Genomic DNA, 23,186 nt, shown 5'->3' with positions numbered 1-23,186 from the left:
CCAATGACTAATGCAAGCTAAATGCTCCTGTGGTTGTTGTTAGGCTGCTGTTTTTCAAGGGCTCTCAGGGGTTCTTGGCTTGTTGTCGAGTGTGATATTATGGAACAAATAGTAGGGCTTAATGGTGGTGTAGATGATTTAACTGCCCTAAGGGCAATGAAAAAGGGAAAATGATTTTGCAGGCCTTTACAGTGTACAAAGTGTTATTCCGTAGGTGTTTTGAAGCCCTTTGTTTTCTCCCAGCTTCCTAAAAAATACTCGGATATAAAAATCCAGGCCAGACCGGGTGTATATAACGTCTCATTTAAACTACCTGTCATAATTCACCTGTGTTTTCCACATCTCACATTTATGTATGTTGTTTGAGTGCAGCACAGCTCGGCTCAGTCTCCTTCAGGCCCGGCACCGACTGCGTTGTCTGCTCGGCTCTATCAGAGATGCTGTGGCTTTAATCCTTTGCCCACGGGGGACGGCTGACATGGATGTGTGTAAACTGTTGACATGGTGCTGTCTCCTATGCTCTCTGATCAAAGACAGTGCAGCCCTCCTGTTTCACAACCTGCCTTCAAATATGCTCCAAGTCTCACTGAGACTCCCTCCCCCTCTGTTTCGCACTTCATGTTTAACCCGTGTCTCCCCGCAGTAAATCGGTGCATCTGACGATAACAAAGCAGCCATTTATGACTTTGCTCCTGTAGCTCGTGTGAACTGCCTCTAAACAACGAATTTGATTCGGAGAGCAGCATGTAAGTGGCTCATGCTCGTTTTTGGAAACAGTAATGCGCTGACTTTAAGTGCATAAAAAGACTTGGCTTGATGTTGTGCTTAGTTTAATTAATCCTCGGTAATGATGCAACTATTAGTAAGAGCGGGGCTCCTCTTAAGTGGCTGGAGATATATGGATGTGTGTGTGTGTGCGCTTGTGTGTGTGTGTGTGTCTAAAGTACGTATGCCGATCGAGGCAACCACGACTCCCTTTTTTTGAAGGTGGTTTAGCCTCCGGAGTCCAGGGAGTTGTGCTATTGTTGTGAAGTTAACTTTAACCCCACGAGACCGCTAACAAGTGGGATATAAAGCAGTTGTCATGGTTACAGTGACGAGATGTAAAGTTGTGTGTTTATACGATTAGAGCTAGGAAATCCTGCCACATGGGTGCATTAAGATGTAAGATTTTAAAGCTTTTAATCATGTGGGAAAATCCATAAAATTACTATAATCTGTATCTCAAATAATCCTATACGGCGATGCGACTCCAAGTCGTCGTGTTCTGAAAAGGTTCCCGACTTTTAGCTGAAGCGACACCAAGACACACGTGAATAAATGTCTCTGGTAGCTTTTTTGTGCTTTTGTTTTGGATGCGAGATTAACCGTCGCGCCAGGCTGCATGTTTGTAAAGGGAAGCGTGTGAGGAGTTTTAAAAACACAATATTGGGTACCATGTGTGACCAGTTTGTACAAAAAAAAAAACAACCTGCGACACAACACGGATTATCTAAATGGAGTCAAAAACTACATTACAGCGACTCCTGCTTCCATTTCGAGTCTCGCAGATTGCCGTCTCCGGTTTTGTTTTAGGTTTTCCTGCTGTTCCTTTTACACAAAAACAATCTGCTTGCCCGATTGTTTGCATCTTTGGAGCGACGGGGAGCCCGTATTAGCCAATCTCCAGGTTTTGAATGCCACAGTGAGTTTTGACTGCTTGAAGCGACACAAAACAATCCTATTCTCGCTCGTGCACCTGATTGACAATGGCTTGAGCGAGACATTTTCCTTCTGCCCTGGCACCGGCTGCATCCGTTGTGGAGCACATATTCCCCGATGGGTTTGATTGTTGTAAGTCAGAGGCTACATGCTCTGGGGAGTGTGTGTGTGTGTGTGTGTGTGTGTGTGTGTGTGCTCAAGGACAAATTGTGCCCTGAGCTGTAATTCTGTTTAATTTCTTGCGGGCAATTTTTCCCCCAAGAAGTTAAAGATGCCTAAAAGACACGGGACTGCTTGTGGACTCTTTACCAAATGGAGTGTTTGCACAGGAGCTGTGCAGGGAAGCTGCTGCAGCATTAGTACAAGCATGCTGCAACCATATTGATAATGCAGCGTATTAATTTTTTCTACTCTCCTGACTAACTGCTGGCGTAATGGATGTGATTGATGGTAATTGTAAGAGGGCAGGAAGCGTCGTAGGGGCTGCAGGAGAAGCTCCTCTTGTTTTCTGCACATCCCTGATGGCGGTGATCATTACCACCCATTAATGCTTTGTGTCAAATGATGCCACCTGGGCTGAAAGCACAGATTATTATGACTTTTTTTTTTTTTTTTTTTCCTTTCCGTACACACAGTCACCATATTTGCTGCAGCTTCTGCCTTCACTGATATAGGCTGCGAGGCGAGGGGACCGCCATTTGTCAGAAGAGCCAGGCAGGTCGAGGGACCTGGAATAACCAGGCAGAAATTACCCTTGTTAAGTGTGTTTCAGTCACCATCACCTCTGGGGGGGTCCTGGCTGAGAGCAGCTGTATTCCAGAGAAGAAGCAGGGCCACTTTGAATATTTGTATTACGCTGAGGTAAAGAGAAACTCTGATCTACAATTTGGAGAACTTTGATTTGAGGTAATTCAGAAACCCCTGATGGTGTGTGGTTTTTTTCACTGACAGCTACTGGATGGTTAGCAGGTTAGCTGGGACCTTCTCCATAAGGTTAAGGGAACATCTGAGAGGACTGATAATTGATAAATATCCATTAAGTCATTTCTGCTCAGAAAACACCTGATGTTCGCTGCAATCATGTGTGTTTTTATGGCCAAATGTTTTATTTTTGTGAACTAGTCAAACAGGACGTGGGATTTATCCGACACGTATGTAAATAAATCTCTCCCCGTGTTGCCGACTTCATCGACATCAGACGTATGGATTGTTTTTTTTTTTAACAGATCGTCGAGTCAGTCGTTATGGTATTTGTTACGGTTGCCATAGAAACTCGTCTTTTCTCCCACGTACTTTCTGACCTCCATCTCTGCCTCCCACAGTTGCATCGGGCGGTCAACCTCGCCACGGCGGAGGCGGCCATCATGGAAGCGCAGGTGTAATGAGGGAGAGGAGGACAGCTGGTGACCCCTACTGGTCCTATTCAGGTGAGCTCTCATTTTGTGCCCGGAGTGGGAGGGGAAAATTGCTCAACCTCTTTTCTCTTCTCGCCTATCATTTTCCTATTTTTGTCTACTGTTTTGCTTTGCAACCCCCATTTTCCTGCTCGCTGCCACAGCCACATGGGCTGATTTAGGCATTTAGTATTCATATAGTAGCATACCTGTGCTCTGTGTTTTCATTGCTCTTAATAACTGTAATTAAATCAATGCACTGGGGAGAGGGGGGAAAAAAATAGTAAGTTAATGTTCTGATTATTTCGTAGCCTACTGTGATTTACCACAAATAATGAATCGGCTCTATTTAGAGTGTACTTATTTGTCAGCCATGGATCGGGCATACAAATCTGTAAATTGAAATGCACAAGGGTCAGTTTATGTGCGTTTGAGTTGAAGGAAAAACCCGGCGTCGGTGTGAGCCCTGTTGTTCTCTACACACGGGATGATGATGTTATATTCAGTGGAGGTTTTATCAGAAGTACACGAGGTGTACCTGTGAAAACTTTTGCATCGCGTTAATTCCTCTCCGCGCCATTGAAAATATCCGGGCTTCTAATGTTTTAAAGTGCTTCTGGGAGTTTGGGTTAGCTTCCTCCTTTAGTTTCTCAGCCATCTATCTTAACAAATTGGGAAGATGGATGATTATGGCAGCCCGGAGTGAAGAGTCTGATGATGGATGAGTCAGTACGTGCACTTTAATGCTCGGAATCGTTCTCCGAGTTGTATGTGTTTGCATTCTTTGCATTTGGGTCGCAGTCTCGAGGAAGCGGCGGCTGAGTTATATAAACCTCAGAGAGCTGCAAGTATTTGAGAATAGATGAATCCAGCAAAACCATAGATATATACATACTTCTGTTAATGTCATGACTGTTAGAGGTCGACCATCATAAATTGTAAAAGTGGTATATGTGTACATTTTTTTTTGTCTTATTGTGAAAGCAAATGGAGATGATTTCATCAGTTCAAAAAGACCAAAAGTAAAAGTATTACTCTTGAAGCATTTGAGTACCTGCTGAGCATTTGATATCAGTGGGATTCATCTGCTGTCTGTTTTTTTTTTTTTAATCTTTTCTTTTGATTGTTTTGTCAAAATGCTGAAAATTGCAGCAACACTCAGACACATGCAGGAGGATGTATGCATGCAGACGTGCCTGTTTTCTGGGGCTTTGGATGCAGAACGAGTTTACCGGGCGAACACACACCAGACTATTATTTTGCCGGCGAACAGCGCTGAAGAGCATACAAGTACTTTCCGAGCCTTTAATTCAGCTATACACATCCACACCCTTGTGCAAACACGGCCCTCTGTCGGCCATCAAGCAGCTCCGGTGGGAAATGGGGGTTATGTGCTTTGATCGAGGGCACCTCACTGGAAGAGCTCGGGGAAGGGAGGGGCAGTCGGTAAAATCATATTTACAGGTTCCAAGGTCCAAAAACACCACCTTGCAAATAACTAACTCGGGTCCCTCTGCTAGCGGAGTGAATCACAGCCCGGGAAATTATTATACTGATGGAATATTTTGTCTTCGGCGCTGCAGTTGTGAACCTAGAATCATGTCGTTTTAGGAGAGAAAACTGTGCAGCAAAAAAAAAAAAAACAGCGAATTGTGCTCACTTTGGACACAAGTTTTGTTTGGTATTCGCGTCACTCCCGATCGTGGTCTTCATCTCTGTCTAGTAGAGGCGGTGGAAGAATGTCTGCTTTGACTATCCGTGCATGATCGCTCTTTTTATTATGTGCTGGGTTTGCGGAGCCCGTTTAGAGAATCCTAATGGCTTCAAACATGGCTTTGTTTTCTGGAAACCTCTGAACCCAAACCTTTAATGCATATATACGGTCTGCTTTTATCACCTTTTGCTTGGTGTATCTTATCTGATAAAGAGATTAATCCGTCTGATCTCTTTGATTAGCGATTCGTTTTGATGGTGTAACAGTATGGGAATACATGCGTTTTGGCTGCGATCACTTATTAGAGTTTGTTTGTGGTTAAAGTAAAATGGCAGCAGGATCAGTAGACGTGATTAGCTGATGTGGTAAACCGCTAAGAACCTGACACAACTTATCCTTTGATAGATTTAATTTGTAGCTGCGAGCCTCAAACAATAGTCACGCTGCTAATATTTACTCCTGACATTTGCAGTGTGAAATGGCACTGGACTGTGTAGTGTGTGTTTCTGACTTAGTTAGTGTATTCTAGTTCTTTCCATCTTCATTTGGCATTAGTACTTTTCCTTTTTTTTTGTGCAGATCTTATATTTTAGATGGCTAATTCAATCCCTCTTCCAGAGATCAAACCTAAGTTCCAGCCTCCAGTGGGCCGACGCAGTCAATTTTCATGTTGAATTTTCAATTTCTAATTAAGACATCAGCCTTGGGTTGGACTCAATTAAATTTTGGGTCCATATGTTTTTTTTTTTTTTCCTTTACTTGACAGACTCTTATGCATCTCTATGTACACAAAGCTGCAGGCTGTTTTAATGCTTGTATTTTGTAAACGTCCTGGGAACATATTCATCTTTGTGTTGATTCAGAGTTGCTTACCAGGAGGCGGGCTGGTAATTGAGGAGGGGGGGGGGAAGATAGGATTTTTAAAAATGTTTTTTATAATTTTACATCGGGAGGGAGGACAAAACAAACAAACATCGGGTCGGGGGTGATTTTCGGACATTGGTTTCGGAGCCCCGTGTAGACCACCGAGTCCTACCAGCGAAGGCAGCTGGCTGATTGTACTGAGAAAAAGGGAAGCATTGAGGGAACACAGAAATGTCCATTACTTTGGGAAGGTAATTAGTGGCTAAGGCTGTGAATGGGGGACAGACAAGCGTGCCTTAGCAGCTAAATGGTTATTAAGGGCATTTGCTCTGTGCAAGTGAGTGTAAAAGAAATGCACACAGCAGGGTTAGCCCCAAGCTAGGAGGTACTGGTGCAAGACAGACTGCAGCCCTACGAGCGAGACAACACGGCGTACAGAGGAGCGAGGCTTTCCAGTCTAGCGGTCTGCAGACTGCTCGGAGAGGGAGCGAAAAACAAAAGAAGTTAAATGGATGTTGAAAGTTAATCACATGCTGAATTTTGTTGTGCTAATGGTGCGATTGCAAAAGTTTATGCTTAAAATGTTGTTCTTGTTCTTCTATTTTAACGACACAAATGCAGCCGCTGTGTATTTTTCATTATAAGGAAGAGCGGTTTGGAGGCAGGCGGCGCGATGAGAGCTCTCATCAGACCATGACATGTCACCTTCCTGTGTGCTCTGATTATGAACCTCAACGCAAGTAGCCTGGAAAACCCACACCCTGAAATTTGATTTAAGTTATTTAAGGTGTGCTGCGTGTGCATGTGTGCGCGCGGAGGCATTTTTCATAAGAGGGATGATATCATACTCGCCATAAGACTCCCACAGGAACAGGGCTATGCATCATTTTCCCCCCTTTTTATATCTCTGCAGGTTTTCACATCATCTCTGTTAGTTTCCCTGGCTTCCTTTATTGGTGGTTTTCTTTTTTTTTTTAATGTTTTTGGCCAATATATGCAGTAGTTTTGCTTTTGATTGGTCTCTTGTCGATTTATTGCTCTAGTTTAATTACAGCACAACAGTTGGAGTACCTTAACGCGCGTTTGCCGAAGCATTAGGCCTGATCCCCTCTAACAGTGTGTAGAATGAAAAACAAAAAAGAAAAGCAAAGAAATACCAGCACTAGATGTAGAAAGATATAGATTAACGTCCCAAAGTCGATTGTCGATTTTCATTTTCCTCGCATTATGAGATTTTGTCGAGTCCCCCCGAATTAGCTCGCGTGTCGTTTCAGACCGAAGCAGCCGATCCTCATTAAAGGTGTGCTTTGATAACTGTGTGAATTTATGAATTTGGTTTTGTAGGGGTGCAGTGGGGGGGAATAAGGGCTAACTGTGGCAAATTAAAATGCAGTAAAGCGCACAGGCCCTAATCCCTCGGATGATATAGAAGCCTACCTCTACAAATTAATAATATAGTTTATGGGGAAGCATGTCGGTGATTTCTCACATAAATAACCCGCCGGTAGCTCGCTGCTTCGTCTGAATAGAGCTCCTCCTGTCTGTTTTTCATGCAGCAGCTATGGATGTTTGGATGGGAGCCACCCTGACAAGCTGCTGTAGCCACTGAAAGAGCCTGCGATTGTCTGATATGTGTGGATTATATTTCCCCTCAGCCTAACTGTTTTATTCCACTTCACTGAGGTTGCCCATGATCATTAGCAATCTTTCCACTCATGTCTCACATAATGAAGTGAATGAAGTGTCTTTTTCAATCAACTGCTATGTTTATCCAACTTAATTAGTACTTTGGAGGATACAAAACAAGATTAGGTAACTCACTGTTCTTGATTGCCGGGGCTGTTTGTTTTGGCTTTGAATTAACCCTCGGTTCTACCGCTGCACACACTTTTCTTTAGCTTCCTATCGCGTTTCCACTGCTCGTGCCCTCTCTCACCGTTCCCTCGAAGCTAATAAGCAATATGTTGCTAAAAAGGCAGTGATCCCTGGCTGCCAGGGTAAACTCGTCAGTCGTAAATTATCCTGCAGTTGTTTAATTGATTGCGTGTGTGTATATATAGAGTAAAGCTTTCTAAAGACACTCGGTTATTTGAGCACGGCGACGGATTGATTTGAGTTTTGATTTTTTTCGGGATGCGTCCTCTTTCCTCTCGGATTGTTCGGTGCGACATATTAAACCTATGATTCATGTAACCTTAAAGTGGATGGCTGCTTGTGAAGCCAGTGCACTTTGTCTCTTGCGTCCCGACACCCCCCCCCCCCTCCGCTCTACAAAGGCTGGAGGGAAAAGAGCAGTGCCATGTTGTCATGGTGCCCAACAGAAGGAGCTCTGCCTCCTGGAGGTAATGAATCGAGAGGAGGATTGCTCCCGCTAGACCTCCATGTATGAGAAGCACTTGAGCTTAAAGCAAAGCTCCCAGACTATACGGCTCTACGGGGGGTAAACATGGAGGGTAAAGTATGGGGCTTTCTATAAGAGGATCCAGGGACGTATTCCTCAGGGATGAAGACAAAAACACGTTTTTTCCTAGATAAGAAAGACTCGCTAATAAGCTAAGAGGGGCTATTTTTTTATTTTATTTGGAGTTTCAGACTCACCGTGCTCCAACTGATGAAATTTGTTTTATTGTCGGTAATGATGTTTTGCTCCTGATTGTTTTCAGACAATTGAATAATGGATATTGAAGCCATTGTGGGATTTGTCTCGTATTGTGAAAACGATTGTCCAAATTAACACAAAACAAATTGTTTAATCAAATTTCTGCCAGAATGAAATACTTAGATTGTCAGCTGAAAATCACAGCTGAATTCAATTTCCAATTATCACACCGGCCAGTGACATTATTACCAACCAGACAATATGTCGTGCGGCGCTCCAAACGGAGTGACAGTAAGTAATATCGGCCCGACAATGGGCTGTTCTGGTAATCTAATATTTTGTGCATTAACTAGGCAAAAGTGTGCATTAGTGAGTCATTATGCTTTAACCAGATTTCGTTTGGGGACGACGCTGCAGTCAATCTGCTCATAACCGTCATGCGATTGCCTCGATCGATTCATATAAAGTTTCAGTGCATTAAAATGCCCAAATGTAAGCGTGGTTCTCTGAAGGGAGTTCTGTTCTCACCCGTCGGTACACTCTGTGTGACTCGAATGCATTGTGAATTACCTTCTTTTTTTTTTTTTTTGTGAATGCAAATGATAGTTTTTAAAGCGCATTTTCTCAGGGTTTCCAGACTGGAGGCAACACACTGTCAATGCATGACAAGCAGTACAACCCTTGCGCGCATTGCTTTCTATTTATGATTGCATAATGGCGGCGTCTCGACAAACGTCATTGCCGGATGACACGCGTCAAGTGTCCGGAAAAGCAGCAATTTTATAATACTCAGCGCTCGGATTGGCAATTGGCAAGCGTCCCTCTCGGTGGCGCTACTTTCTTTGTTCTGTATGCAGAACTGGTGTGAGGTAAAGCCATCGGTTGATCGCTGTTCCCCTTTATTCTGATTCCAGACGCTGTGCTCTTTTACAGTATTTGTTAAACCTGAGGACCTTCTGCACTCCGGTGTGCTCATCCTGAAACATTTTTTTTTCTTCTTTTTACGGCTCCCCATACCCACACTGCTTTCTGGACTTGATTAATTTCCTCCTCCTGGGAGAACAGAGAGGGATTCATCTGTCTTACACCCTGCATTTATAGTCACAGTCATTCTACGTGATGATGGAAGCATTACCAAAACATCATCCATATTCCTCCGCTCTCGCTGATGTGTTGTATCAACCTGTAGATGTATCTGCACTCATTTTGTGAGAAAATGAGAGGTGCAGGATCACTAATTATTAAAAATGAATTTTGCTGGGGCCCAAGCTGACTCATTATTCATCTTGGTTATTGCTAGCAGTTTGGATCAGCCTTCGTGTGCCAGAATTGGTCCATTTGTCTCTGTCAAGGGTGGGCCCTTGACAGATGTGCCAATATGGCTGCCGAAGTTCTGTGCTGGGGGAGAGGCATCTTAATTCTCCATGATGTATCACACTGGCAGCAACCAATTTAGCAGAATTGAGCTCCAAATCATCTTACTTCCCACTGCCTCTGACAATCTGTTTCCTTTTTCTAGATGAGGTAAATATATTTAGGCTGGAAATAAATTAGGGATTCCTGCGCCCTGCCTTAATACTGTATCAGTGAGTTTTTCTTGGACTCGGTTGTTTGTATTGTTGCACTGACGGGTCCAGAGGGCAGCATCCTGGGCCGGTGCCACCAGGTTACATAAAGCCAAGGCCCCCCGAATGCACCACAACTGTACGCGGCCAAATGTTCTGGTTTTTCCTGTTTAGGCCAGATTGATGTGTTGGACTGACAGGTTTGTTGTGTAAACCTAATTAATTAAATTTCAGGTGTCACATGGTGTTAGTGTGCCTCGTGGCAGCACATTAGGCTTAGTCGGTGGCTCAGGTCCAGCTTAATGGATGTGGACATGCTCGGCCTGCTGGGATTGCAATATTGAGGAAGTGTGAGATTGCCAGCCCACAGGTTTTCTCTCTAATGTGGTTATGCTGATGAGCTGGAATGAGCTACATAGCGGCTCAGCAAATTTTTAAACTCATAATCATGATGACTTACTTTGTAATGAGTACACATCCCCCTAGAGGTGAGGAGTTAACTGTAGGGGGCAGCGCTGTAATAGTGACATAATGGCACAATTTCCTAAGACGTGCAATGCTTCCCCTGAATTATAAAAGTGTTTGATTGATGATCATTTGTTTGTTCATTTCAAATGCTGCGAGGTATGTTCGCATAAAGATGTGCTCAGGCCGTGGAAGCTCTGAGTAACTGTACAGAATCAGTTGATGGTGTTTAGCACTGCATCACTTCTGCCTCGATGGCTCTCTCAGGCTTGTTAGATCGTTTATCCTGCGCTACTATCTCCGGTTTACTGAGTTACACTGCTAACTATTGATCTCTGTCTGGATTGTAAATTATAAGGACACTTGCTGTGTAAACACGCAGCCATTGTTGTCCCTGCTTAGCTTGCAGAACAACTGCAGCAGTAATGGCTGCTGAGGGGTGAGCCGAGCATGCAGGGCGATAGCTCAGAGAGGTTCAGGACTTTTTTTGGACTGTATTATTTTGTGGGCTAATGGTGCCAGTGGGGTGGGTGGCATCATCTGGTTTTTTCCCCCCCAAAAAACAAAAAAGGCTGGCTTGTATAATAACAACGTATGGATTCCATCCGTCTGCGTTACTATGAGTCCTATAATGTCGCTTATGAATCACAATTATGGGCGGAAAGCATAGAGTTGAAGTAGAAAAAATGAGTCGCACTCATTCGCTGGCACCAGGAAATTCAAAACAACTGGCACTATTATCTCTGTGCAAACTCAAAGACATTTATGTTCATTTAGGCGCATCTATCTTGTTCGCACAGTAGCGGGTAGAAGAAAGATCATTCAAGCCTGTCATCCTTTGTCTTGTCGAGTCTCATGACTCATTTAAGTGGGAGCTCATATACCTGCAAAGGATAATAAATAATGTAGATGCATCATGAAATTATTGAGCTGGAAGCTGTTCTTTGCATACAAAAATAAATGTGGGACACTCTCTAAACCTCCATTCCAGCATCCTAACTGGTTTTCAGTTATTTTCAGGTTGTTGTTTTTTTTTTTATGGGGGAAAGCTGGAAGTAATACTCCTGCAGTAAGCAGGATTTATAAAAGAACATTTGATTGAATTGAGCAAAAATAATCCACATGTTGGAAAAGATTCTGAATGTGCTAACGTGTCCGGTTTTCTGAAAACATAAATTGAGCCCTTTTATCTGTTATTTTCCTTTTTATTACATGTATAAGCCTCGAGCTGAAGAGAGAAACTTGAAAGTCAGAGCGCAAAGGACCACACTGTAAATCATCAATGTGCACATCAGTGACTTTCCCATTTCAACCTTTAGCTACTTTGGAGGCATCACAAAGCTCACATTTGATTTCACTGCGTTACAATAAAGCTGGACGTTGGTTTCTCAGTGAGAGAGGCACATGAAAGGTACAACCAGCAAGTCTCTGAAGGTGAAATTCACTTTATTGTTTTTCCTACAACTTTTATTTAGTACGTTTTTTTTTTTTTTTTTAATGTCCGCGCCACCAGAACTGGCCTACAGCAGCTTTAATTCTGAAATGAATTTAGCCACTCTCCAGCAGCATTCACCTCTCCTCAGGAATCAATTTTCTGCTTCTTTATGTGAGCTCCCTCCTCCCTTCCATTCTTTAATTTCCCTCTTCATCTATCGTTCCTAATGCCGGCCACATCTCAGTTTCCGAGCAGGGGTTTGCATGTGGATGTTACGGGCTAGCGAGGAGGGCGAGACGCAGACTGGATTAAAGCTTGATTTAAAATGGCTGCTCGCTGTGCTGAGTTCAACACTCATCTGGGGATGTGGTCATGTGCAATCTTGTGATTTGTGGCCTAATTAGCGGTTTCGGGGTACCCAAGGCTAAAAAAATAGATATATTTTTAAAAAAAAGAAGCTGCTCTGTTTCTCCCTTTGCTGCCTTCGGCTCCCATTTCTTCCACTTTCTTTCCCCTGACTGACACGTGTGTCCACATATGCACCCACTCTCCCACTTTTAGAATATAAAACTCCAAGCAAGTGCAACTGTGAACCCATGTGAATAAACTGCAGACATAATGGTTCGGCTGTGCAGACACAAGCTCCTCTATGTACAGCCAATTTGTCCCTGCAGGAGTAAATAAATACATGTCTGTTTAGTTCAGGTCAAAGTGCACGGGTGCAACTAAGAAAGATTATTTGGCTAAAGCTAATGTTTACCTCTGCCAAGGAGGTTATGCTAAGACGGCCCCTGGCTGCCTGTCTTGGTCTGTAAGCTAAATATCTCGCATTAATGGCCGGGTTAGCCTGGCTGTGTTTAACTGATCTCTTCATGCACCAAAGAGGAAGGTACCTATTAAATAAGGAGACCCCGCGACCTCCCCTATATGTAAGCACCATCATCCAAACTTTGGCTCTACACAGCCATCCCACAGTATTCATTACCCATGACACTGTAGCGGTAATGGCTGCCTCAGGAAATGTATGGGACTTGGTCAAGTGTTAAATGGTTTCATGTTTTTGCTTTGCCTTTCTCCCTCAACTTGTCAGTGAGTGAAACATTTTCCTGGTAGTGCAACTACTTCTTGTCATACTACTGCATCTCACTCTTAGCACACTGTCATTTAATTGTTTTTTTTTCCTGCTTTTCTTTCAGCGGTGCATCTCAGCGCTAGCATGAGAAGCGTGTCTTTGTGCACATTTATTATTATTTCTGTTCAGAGTAATAGAGAAATAGAATAGCTCATAAGCTTGTAGGAGATAATTACAGTGTCAGGGGAGTGCATGGATCTCTGTATCAGTCCCAGGCAGCTTGTGTACATGTTATTTGCAGAACTGATCTCCTCTTTGTGATGGAAGATAAAAGTGTGATTGCACATTGATTACTCTGTTCACAATTTAACTCTCAGAATATATTTAATATGGAGTCCAGCGCCGGTGTTAAAGAAAAGTTGGTCCACAGATGCGTTCAGAAGTCGTACCCTGTGCACTGAACTGTCTGTAACCGCCGCTCGCCATTATGAGCAACACAGGTATGATTATTGACACATTTGCTGGTTTTTCTCAGCATAAAATTGGCACTGCAGGACCAAACACTTAAAATAGCAGCCATCAGTGGGGGGAGGGTCACTGTGTGGGTGGAGATCTTTGCACCTTCACCTGCTGACTGTGGCTAATGGTCTGCTTAGCGCTGACCTCATACTGCGGGGTCACCCCGGCGCCATGATAGGCAGGTAAGTGAGGTTTCTTTTTGTCTCTCAACCTCTCTCCCCCTGGGAGACAGCAGCCTCCTTATGCTCGTCCTGGTTTATCGCTATACAATGACCCCCAGTAAACTCGTCCTCCTACCGCCTCAGTCCGCTGGAGAGAGGGCCCTCTGCAGGTATCCGCCGCTGCCCTCTCTGCCCTCCAGATCTGATTGCCAGCTGCTTTTGCAAGAATGATGACACAGTCGGTTCAGTGGTCTTCGGGATGCGTTTGTCATTTTAAGACGTTTTTGTGGCCTGGATCTGGGGATGACAATGTCGGTCCGTCTCCTGCACCATCACCGTGGTCCAGACTGAAAAATGGTGGAATGGATTTATTGTATTTTGTAGTTTGTGATTTTATACAGACGGATGAATCCTGTTGAATTTGGTGATCCTCTCCTAGCGTTTTTTAGCACGCATCAACATTTACGCTGCTTGATTGATCGATTTTTAAACTTCTGTCGATACCCTGAGGGTGTGTGATGTGCACTTTGATGACTTTGTCCTCAAAGCTACAATAATAATCACATCTGTAGTTTGAAATGAAACGTGTCACCAGCTATAAGGTTGATTGCTCTGATATCTGGTCCCAACATTCAGCATGAGCTCCTATCTTGGTCAGCAGGACATTGTTTAGCAAGTATAATGTTTACCGCTGGAGCCGTGCCACAAACCGGCCGTACAGCTCTGCAGGTCCGTACTTGGGCACCGTGCCACTGTAAACTTAATGCTAACATCAGCATGCTGTCAGAAGTGGTTTCGTAAGTCGTGTACTCTGTCGAATGAGAAGTGTTTTTGCGGAGCAGTCGCGATGTCAGATGGTTGGTTTTGGGATGTCGCAGAAATGGTTAGACACAGACTACCCCCAATCCGATGTTGGAAAGGTGCGAGGGAAGGGGGAAGCTATCCAGCAAGCAGTTGGATGGAGTATAAAGCCGGCTTAAGACTTGTTACAGTATGCAACAGTCTAGTTATTCATTTGGCATGAATGTAGTTCAAGAGGGTGGGATACAAAAGGCACACAGATTTGGACCAGAAGAGAAAGACCCAGTAAATTAAGCAAAAAAAAAAAAGAAGAATCTACATAGACACCCTAATCCGGCGAACATAAGCGAGTGTGTACTTAAAACTGGCACAAGACAAAGAGAACAGCATGTAGGCCTGTTTCTCCCTCTCATACCTAATTGGACTGAAATGATTCAAACTGACCAGCAGGGCATTATGATCATTAAATTTTTTTTTTTCCAATCTCGCTACTAGTGAGTCAAGAAAGTGGTCGCAGCATGCCTTCTCTAATAGTCAGGTGCCGAAGCCATATCTTAGTGGAAGTTATAGAGCCAAAGAAGAGTTAATTAAACTAATGGATGAAGCCGCATGAATGGAATATGAGGCTATGACGGTTCAGAAAGAGGTGAGGCGGCGCAGTGCGATAGGGTGCTCTCTGAATAGGAGCGTAACAATAGCAATAGATGGAGAGGATGATCTGACAAATTAGAGACGGATTGTGTTATAATTTTTGCCTTATGTGTTTGTGCGCTGGTGCACAGTTAAAATATGCAGGGCTGATTATTTGGTGTTTGCTCTGAGGACCCGCACCAACATAAATGCATATAGTACAGATGGCTTCACGCATTAGTGTATCTATCTACTTAAGCCTCAGTGCTTCATCTTCATCTCCATTTCCAGGGTCCCCTGATTTGAATAACTACTGAAATACTAATTATCCCTTAGTATAATTCTGACTGTGATTTGAATACAATCACTATTTCTGATATTAAAACGTCCATCACACGCAGCTGCGGGCCGTTTGCGAGTGCTGAGGTTAGCGTCTGCGTTTCCGACAGTTAGCTGATATGAAACAGTTGCCCTTGGACAAAGCGGAGTAATGTAGCGTCACTAATCAGTGTTTCACTTTGCAGCTCTACAGAGGAGATCTATGTTCTGCTCGACAGAGTGCTCACCTCGCTCTCCTGTTTACAATTAGCAAGAGGCTTCCTCACAGCGACGCGATGCCGGATCGGCGTCTATATGCACTGATACACAGAGGCCAAACCCGCAGAGAGAACAGTTGCTGTGTGTGTGTGTGTGTGTGTGTGTGTGTGGGGGAGAAAAAAAACAAGTCTGAAATGTGCACAAAAAAACAGCTATATAGTTGAAAGGAGAGCGCTTTTATTTACTTGGTTAGTTATGCACAACTCGACTCCCTCAAACTTTCAGACAAGCATAAGGTTTGTAATCCTTGACTAAATTAAGTAAATTAGCTGGAAGTGTGTTGCGAGGCGTCTTCTACATAAAAGTATAGTGCTTTAGAGTTTCGGGGGACCAAACTCATTTGAGCTGCATGTAAATAAAAGACAATGATTTGTTCGACAAAGTAAAGTTTGCTCAAGGAGCTGTGCTGTTGAAACAACTGTTAGTAGGAAATTACAAACGATGAACAAAGAACATGGTTACAGGTTACAGTAATAAGACTTTAGTGATTGTTCTGTAGATTCTAAATAATGCTTCCTCACCTGCCTTTTCTTTTGAAATGTCTCCGGGAATGGCCAGCCTAATGGGTAGTGGGCTATTTTTTATAAAGACTGAGTTAAAGGGGAGGCACAGTGGGGCAGTGATTATCTCTGTCGCCTCACAGCAAGAAGGTTTGAGGTCTGGAAGTGGTCGGCTGGAGCCCTGCGTGGGTTTTTTCCCCCGTGTGAGCCAGTTTCCTGAGACATGCATGAGGTTAATTTGCAATACTGAATTGGCCATAGGTGTTAGAGTGGATGGTGTGAGCGCACCCCGCCTCTCATCCAATGTCAGCTGGGATAAGCTGCAGCCGCCCGTGACCCCCGACAGGATTAAGCATGTTATATCCGATGGCTAGATAGATAGATGATTAAACCACTGTTTGGATTGCTAGTGGAATAAAAGTAATAAAGCCATATTAAAACTGGTAATGTATTAAGCCCAGGAGAACAATTTCACTTGTATGGATAGGATTATTGTACATTAGCGGATGTATATTACTGTTGTGAGTTACGCCGGCGTCATCACACACATTTACATATCGCAGCGAGATGTTTAAACACCCTCGAGCTAAAAGTGTCATCACCTCTTCCAGTGTTGTTTTCTGACCTTTCAGTTTGATCAGAGCTGCACTTAAACGTGCGAAAGCCTCCCCTGGACCCAACAGCTGATCCTTGGTCCAGAGTAAAATGGGTGGTTTCGATGTGGAACAAACTGAACCACGGTTTGGTTTGTTTCTCGTGTGAAAACATTTTTGGATGGTTCGCACTCTAACACCAATTACAGGAAGTTACAGGCTGTCTTCAGAAATGGAAAGGGGAAAATGAACTGTGCTAGCGCGCAGGGAGGAGAGGAACCCATGCTTTTTTTTATTTTTCTTCTTAAATTGAAATATAGTCCAATGATATTATAAAACGGTACACACAAAGGAGTGTGTGATGCTCACAGATAAATGGGTGTTTTGACCAGTGAAAAGGACACGTTTTCACGTTACAAGGACTTGAATAGTACAATATGAAGTAATGTGTAGGTGACGACAACAGCATGAAGGTCCGTCATGTGAAGCTCTTCAGTGCACTCGCATTTATTGCAAAACCCAAAGCACCTGGATTAGAAGTGTGTATTGTTACGAAAACCTTGGTTTGGACCTTCAGGTGTGAAAAGGCTGTTAAGCTGCTTATTTTTAGCCCAAATGCTATTACTAGTCAATTTCTCCACTCCCACATTTGATTACATAAACGAACCTTTACTTCACATTTGGTTTGCCCGTGGAGATGTGGAGCTTGTTAGCGTGGAGCTCATCATTTGACATGGTGATTGCACAAAAATAATGAACAAATTTGTCTATGTAGATGGCGACAATTTTTTATAACAAACATTCCAATTGTCGAGCGTCCTCAGTTCAAACGCTGATCAGATTTAATCCAGAACTAAGGGCCCTGGTGCACCAAGTCGGCTTCAAAGAGCCCGTGCCACAGCTAGTGGCTGACTAATCAGTTTGTGTCAACTCTCCTCTTGTGTTGAAGAAGGAAAAAAATTGCACAACAGATGCCTGAAATGTTTTTTTTTTCTTGATCATGTCTTTATTTATTTGTGGCGCACTTTGGCTGGGTTTACAACACAATGACATTCAATTTGAATAAGAGCAGCATTTAGACCAAACACTCGCACGCTGTAATTGAAGACATGAATTTGAGAGCGCTAAACATGTTGGGCACTTATTCTAAACAGGGCGGCGCTTTCTTTGAGAAGTGCATCAGTTCAGCTAATTATTTTGTGCCACATGAGAAACAACAGCCACCAGAGTGTGGAGCTGCTCGGGCTGACACCGCGACCCGTCCACCTGCCGGTTCTTCTCCAATCACCTGCCCGTTACCGAGCAGCAGCAGCTGCACCGCCAGAGAGAACAAACAGGGACACAAAGAAAGTGATGGGCTCAGAACGGCGCCCTTCTCATCATTCTGCAGCGTTAGTTGTGTAACGCTGGCTGTGTTAGTTGTGTAACACCCATTGTATTCAAGAATAGAGACATGCAACTCAGAATGAGTCTAATGGAGCCTGAGGATATTGACTTATTCTGTGTTCCGATGCGTTTTCACTCTCCCGAGGGTTCAAGTTAGGTTTCAGAATGCTAAATTTGCGACGAGGCGTTGTCATGCATCATCTCTCACATATGCTCCTTTCTGTCATGGAGCGTTTCTGTAAGACGTTTGAAGTCGACGAGGTTTTGCAAAAAACTAAACTACTTGAGCAATCCGAGCTATCTGGGATAAATGCGGTATATCTCATGATGTGCGGGCAGAGATTCTGTCAGAAGCGACGGTTTAGAAGCGTTTGTTGCCTGCTGGCTCTTTGCCAAATTAAAGGGGAAACGTTTTTGAATCGGAGGGGAAGCTCTTCCTCGTGGGACAGAATGTATTTCTGTCCCTCTTTTTCTTTACACAAGGTCCTGGAGATTATTTTTACAGACTAGGGGATGTTGTACTTATGCAGTGGCCAACACCCAAGAACAGGAAGCCACAGTTTCTATGAAAGTCCACGAGATGGAAGCAGATAGCGCCAAGGGAAAACAATATTTTGGCTGGAGCTCATTCTGGTGGCCAATTAGAGCCCAATGCCTGTATGATTTACCACTTCCTCTACCTGCTTTTATGTGTTTGGTGCTGCTGTGTGGAACACAATGACCCCTGATTAAAGATTGAGCCCCGGCTCTGAGACAGCTGTGGCGCCATTCTTATCAGATGCCTACTTCTCAGAACTCAGCAAGATCACCTGAAATCAATGGCTGTACAGCCTCGCGCCAGCTCCCTCAGACAAAGAGCTTATTTAGACTTTGATTTAAATATTGTCAGTTTTGTTAGCGAGCAATTTGTTACGACACCAATAAGTCTGATTCTACTTTTACTCACGAGTTTTCCCAGAGGTGTCGTAGAACTGCTTAATCAACTACACGGTATTTAATCTCTTTGCGAGGCTTGATATATAAGCGTGTAGAAAATATCAGCGAGTTACTGCCTCCCATTAGTAAGAGGCAAGGACAGCTTAAAACCAATTTAAATTATACGAATAAACAACTTGAAAATGCGCAGAATGTGTAAGGATTCGAAGGCGGCGGCGGCGGCGGCGGCGGCTAAATATTAAGAGCCCTTTGTCTTGTGAAGCACTTACCGAGGCACTTTGTATATACGCAGAGACGAATGGATTGTTTGTCTTCGCCTCCACCCTCTCCTGGAGACGTGGAAGCGGAGCTGGGATCTTGAATGGCTGGGTGGAGTGGGGGCTATGAGGTCACGCAGCTAATTGCATAATGAAGCACGTCTGGGGTTAAGATAATGCCCAAAAGAAAGCGTTACGTAACCTTAAAAGCAGAACCGACTGGAAGTTTATCAGAAAGTACAGAGCCCAGTCAGACGGTGATGTACTTTGTGAAGATTTAACTTTCCCAGCTTCTAAGGATGTTTTAGAGGGTCTGTCTTGGGTGAGCAATGCAGGACTCGGTAGCGCTTTGTATTAATTATCTAAGGACAGAGAAGTAGAACAATGGTCCTAAATGAACAGGCCGTCAAGCAGGGGTTTTTCCTCTTTATGGGCAGGCTATTGAGTGCTTTCGACTGGCCAAGACCATTGACCCAAATCCAAAACGAGCCCTGCTGATGACCAGACTGAAGACAAAAAGTTAACTACAAAGTGACCTGAAAGCAACACCAGGAACAATCCCCAGTGTCTGCTCACATGTTTGCACAATCCTTTATTTATGTCCGTCCGTCCACTTGAACGTACAGATCCTGCCCTTACCACTGATGGATGAAAGTCTCCCTTCTCAGCTTCTTTTTACTTATTGGAACTAATTTTATCAAAGATGCTGCTTGGTTGAATTATTCAAGTAATGAGAATTATTTATCACGCGAGGCAAATTCTCACATTTTCTCCCAAGATTTGTACAATAGTTGAAGGCCTTATGCAGCCTAATTTAGCTTCTCCTTGTAAACTTGCCCAACATCTAAAGTAATCCAATAAAATCAGCATTCATGTGGTTTTTTTTTGGGTTTGCTTCTTTGACAGACGAGTCCCCAGATTAGATTGTTAACATTAAGCACACACACAACACACTATCTATTTTTTTTTGTAGCCGCAGTCTGGCAACCCAAAAAGCTGCTCGCTTCAAGGTAAATGAGATTCAAGTGTCTGGTGGTGGCTGCATGCTCGCCGGTACCTGTCAGTTAGTGTCAGCTCCTCTAACGGATCACAGGAAGATAATGTTACCCCACAAGAAAGCAGAACTACTCATCCAGCTGGGTTGGATCACTTTGCTTTTCATCATTTTCTCTTTTTGGTCTCCTGATCATGTAGTTGTGGAGACATCTGTGGCGTTTTTATAATTTTCTGTTGGGAACATGACGGTGGGCAGCAGGGCAGGTTAATACGGGTCAACGTTGTGACTTCCTTGCTAGAATTGAACCTTTTTTTCTGCGAGACAGTGGCTCTCCGGATTGAATGTGAATATCCAGCCGACCAATCAGGCGACAGTCGGGGAAACATGAATGTACAAATAGTGGCTCCGTAATCGCTGATTCCCACTGTTTGTTCACCTTTGTTTTCATTCCAAATTATTTCGTCTGGGCGAGTTACATTTGATCATTTCTCCCAATACATAGGTTCGCAAGAGAGCCTTTTATTGCGGCGGCGGCGGCGGCGTCTGGATCCTCCCCATTTATGAACACAGGCTTTCCATTGAAAATAGTTGGCGAGAATAATTCAAAAGAAAAAATCTGTCACACTCTGGTGTAGTTTCAGGTAAATTGGCTGGACTTGTGAACGGGCTTGAACAGAACCTCTTCTATTATGACTCTGTGTTATGGCCTCACCACTTTCTAGGTTGTGATTATTAACTTCTCTGGAGAAAAAGTCGTTTAACCTTCACTCCTGTCTTTGGAACATTTGGCTTCAGTCCTGCTAATTGGTCATTAGATTGCCATGAAATGCTTGAGAGAAGCTGCTCACAGAAGAAAAAAAAGATTTGTCCTGACACAGGTTTGCTTTATGGCTTTTTATGGAGATGACCAGTCTGGCTAATCCTTTTTGGTCAACTTACAGGTTCCAATTTCTGAAAAACTGACTTTCCCTCTCGCTCTCTTTCTTTTTTTCAACAACAGCAAAGCTTTTGAGAAAATTCAAGTTAAATCCAAAGCACTCTGTGTCCAACGCTGTGGCAGAAAGCTTGTTTGTGCTTGAGGACTGTTACTGTACAAGAAATTAGTTTGGCCTACAACCTCGGTGGCGGTTCGACAGCGGCACGGCGAAGCCTTCGGTTGGATCTGCAGGAGGCGTAATGGCGACTCTGGCTGCGACTGGTGCGGATGAAAGACGAATGCGCTTCCTCTGGGATAATAAAGCCGATTCTTATCTTCGTGAAGGACCACCATAGGAAACAGTCACATGTCTGAGAATCCAGCTCATAATTCAAACTGAAAGGACAGAACCGGTTAGCAGAACCCCATCTCTTATCATATTCGTCATCAGAATGTAAGCGGCTCCCTGTTGTTGTGTAAAAACAATTTGGGCTGAAATAACAGAGGTCAGGAAGTGACTTGCAGCGGCGGCGGCGAAGGGGAGTACAACTTTAAAATGACTCTGAAGCACTTTCATTTTGATAGTTGAGATAGCAACAGATTAATGATGATCCAATGGATCTGATGATACATTGGATCTTTACTCTGGGGGGTGAAAGTTATCTTATCTGAGCCACCTACCTGCTATCTCCTGGAACAGCAAGGCTTTTAATCACCTGCCACATCTGTTGTCTGCACTAACTCGAGGAAGCCGATAGTGTTCTGGGCCCAGTGATTGGAAAACAATCACAACGAGGCAAGTTTTCACACTTTTTAAAGAAATATCGAGGTTTTGCAGATAAAGTAGTCCTCAGATTTATTCATACCCTCCCATTAAAGACGGAAAAAAATACTGAAATAATTGACAAAAGTAATAGAAAATAAAAATGTAATTAAATCATGACATTGCTTTTGAACTGTGGTTCAACAGAAATATTAAAAAACAAACAAAATCTCAAATCACCAGCAAAGTGCTCTAATTAGCTCTTAATTTGTCCAGGACGGTTTGATTATTATTATTTTTTAAAATATTCTTTTTAACCAAACTTCAAAAGCAACATTTTATTTCGCTCGGCTATATTTTAGCCAATTTTTATTTATTATAACTTTTTTCATTTTCTAGTTATTTGAGTGACTTTTGTGAATTTTGCCTTTTCTTTAATAGAAGGGGATGAATACATCAGAGGCAGGTAAAATGTCCTCAACTGGAGCTTCAGTCGAGCTGCATGTTGGCACTAAGCTCCCATTTTTGGTTTTAATTCAAAACAAATCAAAGCTCTGTTGTTTCCTTTTCTGTCATAAAACTGCTCACAACTTTTTTTTTTTCCTTTTTCTCTGACATATTAAAATAACAAAAACGCCACCCCGTGCACTCCACGTCTGGTACTGACTTTAATGATCACTTTGAGCGCAAACGGGACAGAACCTGAAAGTCCTGCTCACCTGCACCGTTTGTGTTGACAAGACGTCAGCCTAATGCCTGCAGACAGCTGGCTAGCTAAGCGTTGGCTACCTGGCAGGGACCGGCCCGCTGAATGACAATCCCGACGCCAGTTCGCTCGACTTCTCCGGCTGCTCGTTTTGTATCCAGAAATAATATCTTGTCAACGGAGAGAGAGGCCTCGGATCGGTTTACACAGTCTTTTATTTTCACTCTATCTTGTAAATGTGATCTCTGGATTGACTTCAGCATCGCCGGAGTCGGTTGTCCATCACGCCTGACTCATGGCGTTTATTACATCAACTATCATCTGAGTTCAAATTCCTGCTATTTGTATATTTTTTATTTATTTATCTTTTTACAGGTGAAATTGCGCCGCCTGCTTTAATGGTCAATTTCAGGAAATGCTGAATATGCTGCACTTGTTGTAATGGACATTTTTATTTGAGTTATTTTATACGTGTGAGAGGAAGAGCACAGTCTTTTCTTAACGCTATGCAGCAAGAATAATGCTCTGAATATATACATTTTTTTACATATATGAAATGGCTTTTTTTATTTCCCTCTCTGCTGCATCAAAAACTTCCCAAACCCGAGGTGCACT

The 23,186-nt window shown here is 43.4% G+C and overlaps 1 protein-coding gene across 1 annotated transcript in view; it reads left to right on the top strand.

The window, feature by feature from the left end:
* The window catches only part of ca16b (carbonic anhydrase XVI b), a 105,568-nt gene that overhangs the window by 20,470 nt on the left and 61,912 nt on the right, over nt 1-23,186 (top strand). The window contains exon 2 of the mRNA XM_008285799.1: nt 3,024-3,128. Within this exon, the coding sequence (XP_008284021.1) occupies nt 3,024-3,128 (105 nt within the window). The remainder of the gene's footprint in view (nt 1-3,023; nt 3,129-23,186) is intronic.

The sequence above is a fragment of the Stegastes partitus genome, unplaced genomic scaffold (genome assembly GCF_000690725.1).
Source record: "Stegastes partitus isolate 25-593 unplaced genomic scaffold, Stegastes_partitus-1.0.2 Scaffold10, whole genome shotgun sequence".
NCBI lineage: Eukaryota > Metazoa > Chordata > Actinopteri > Pomacentridae > Stegastes > Stegastes partitus.
The sequence above is the reverse complement of the archived record's forward strand: the minus strand, read 5'-3'. Positions and strand labels throughout refer to the sequence as shown.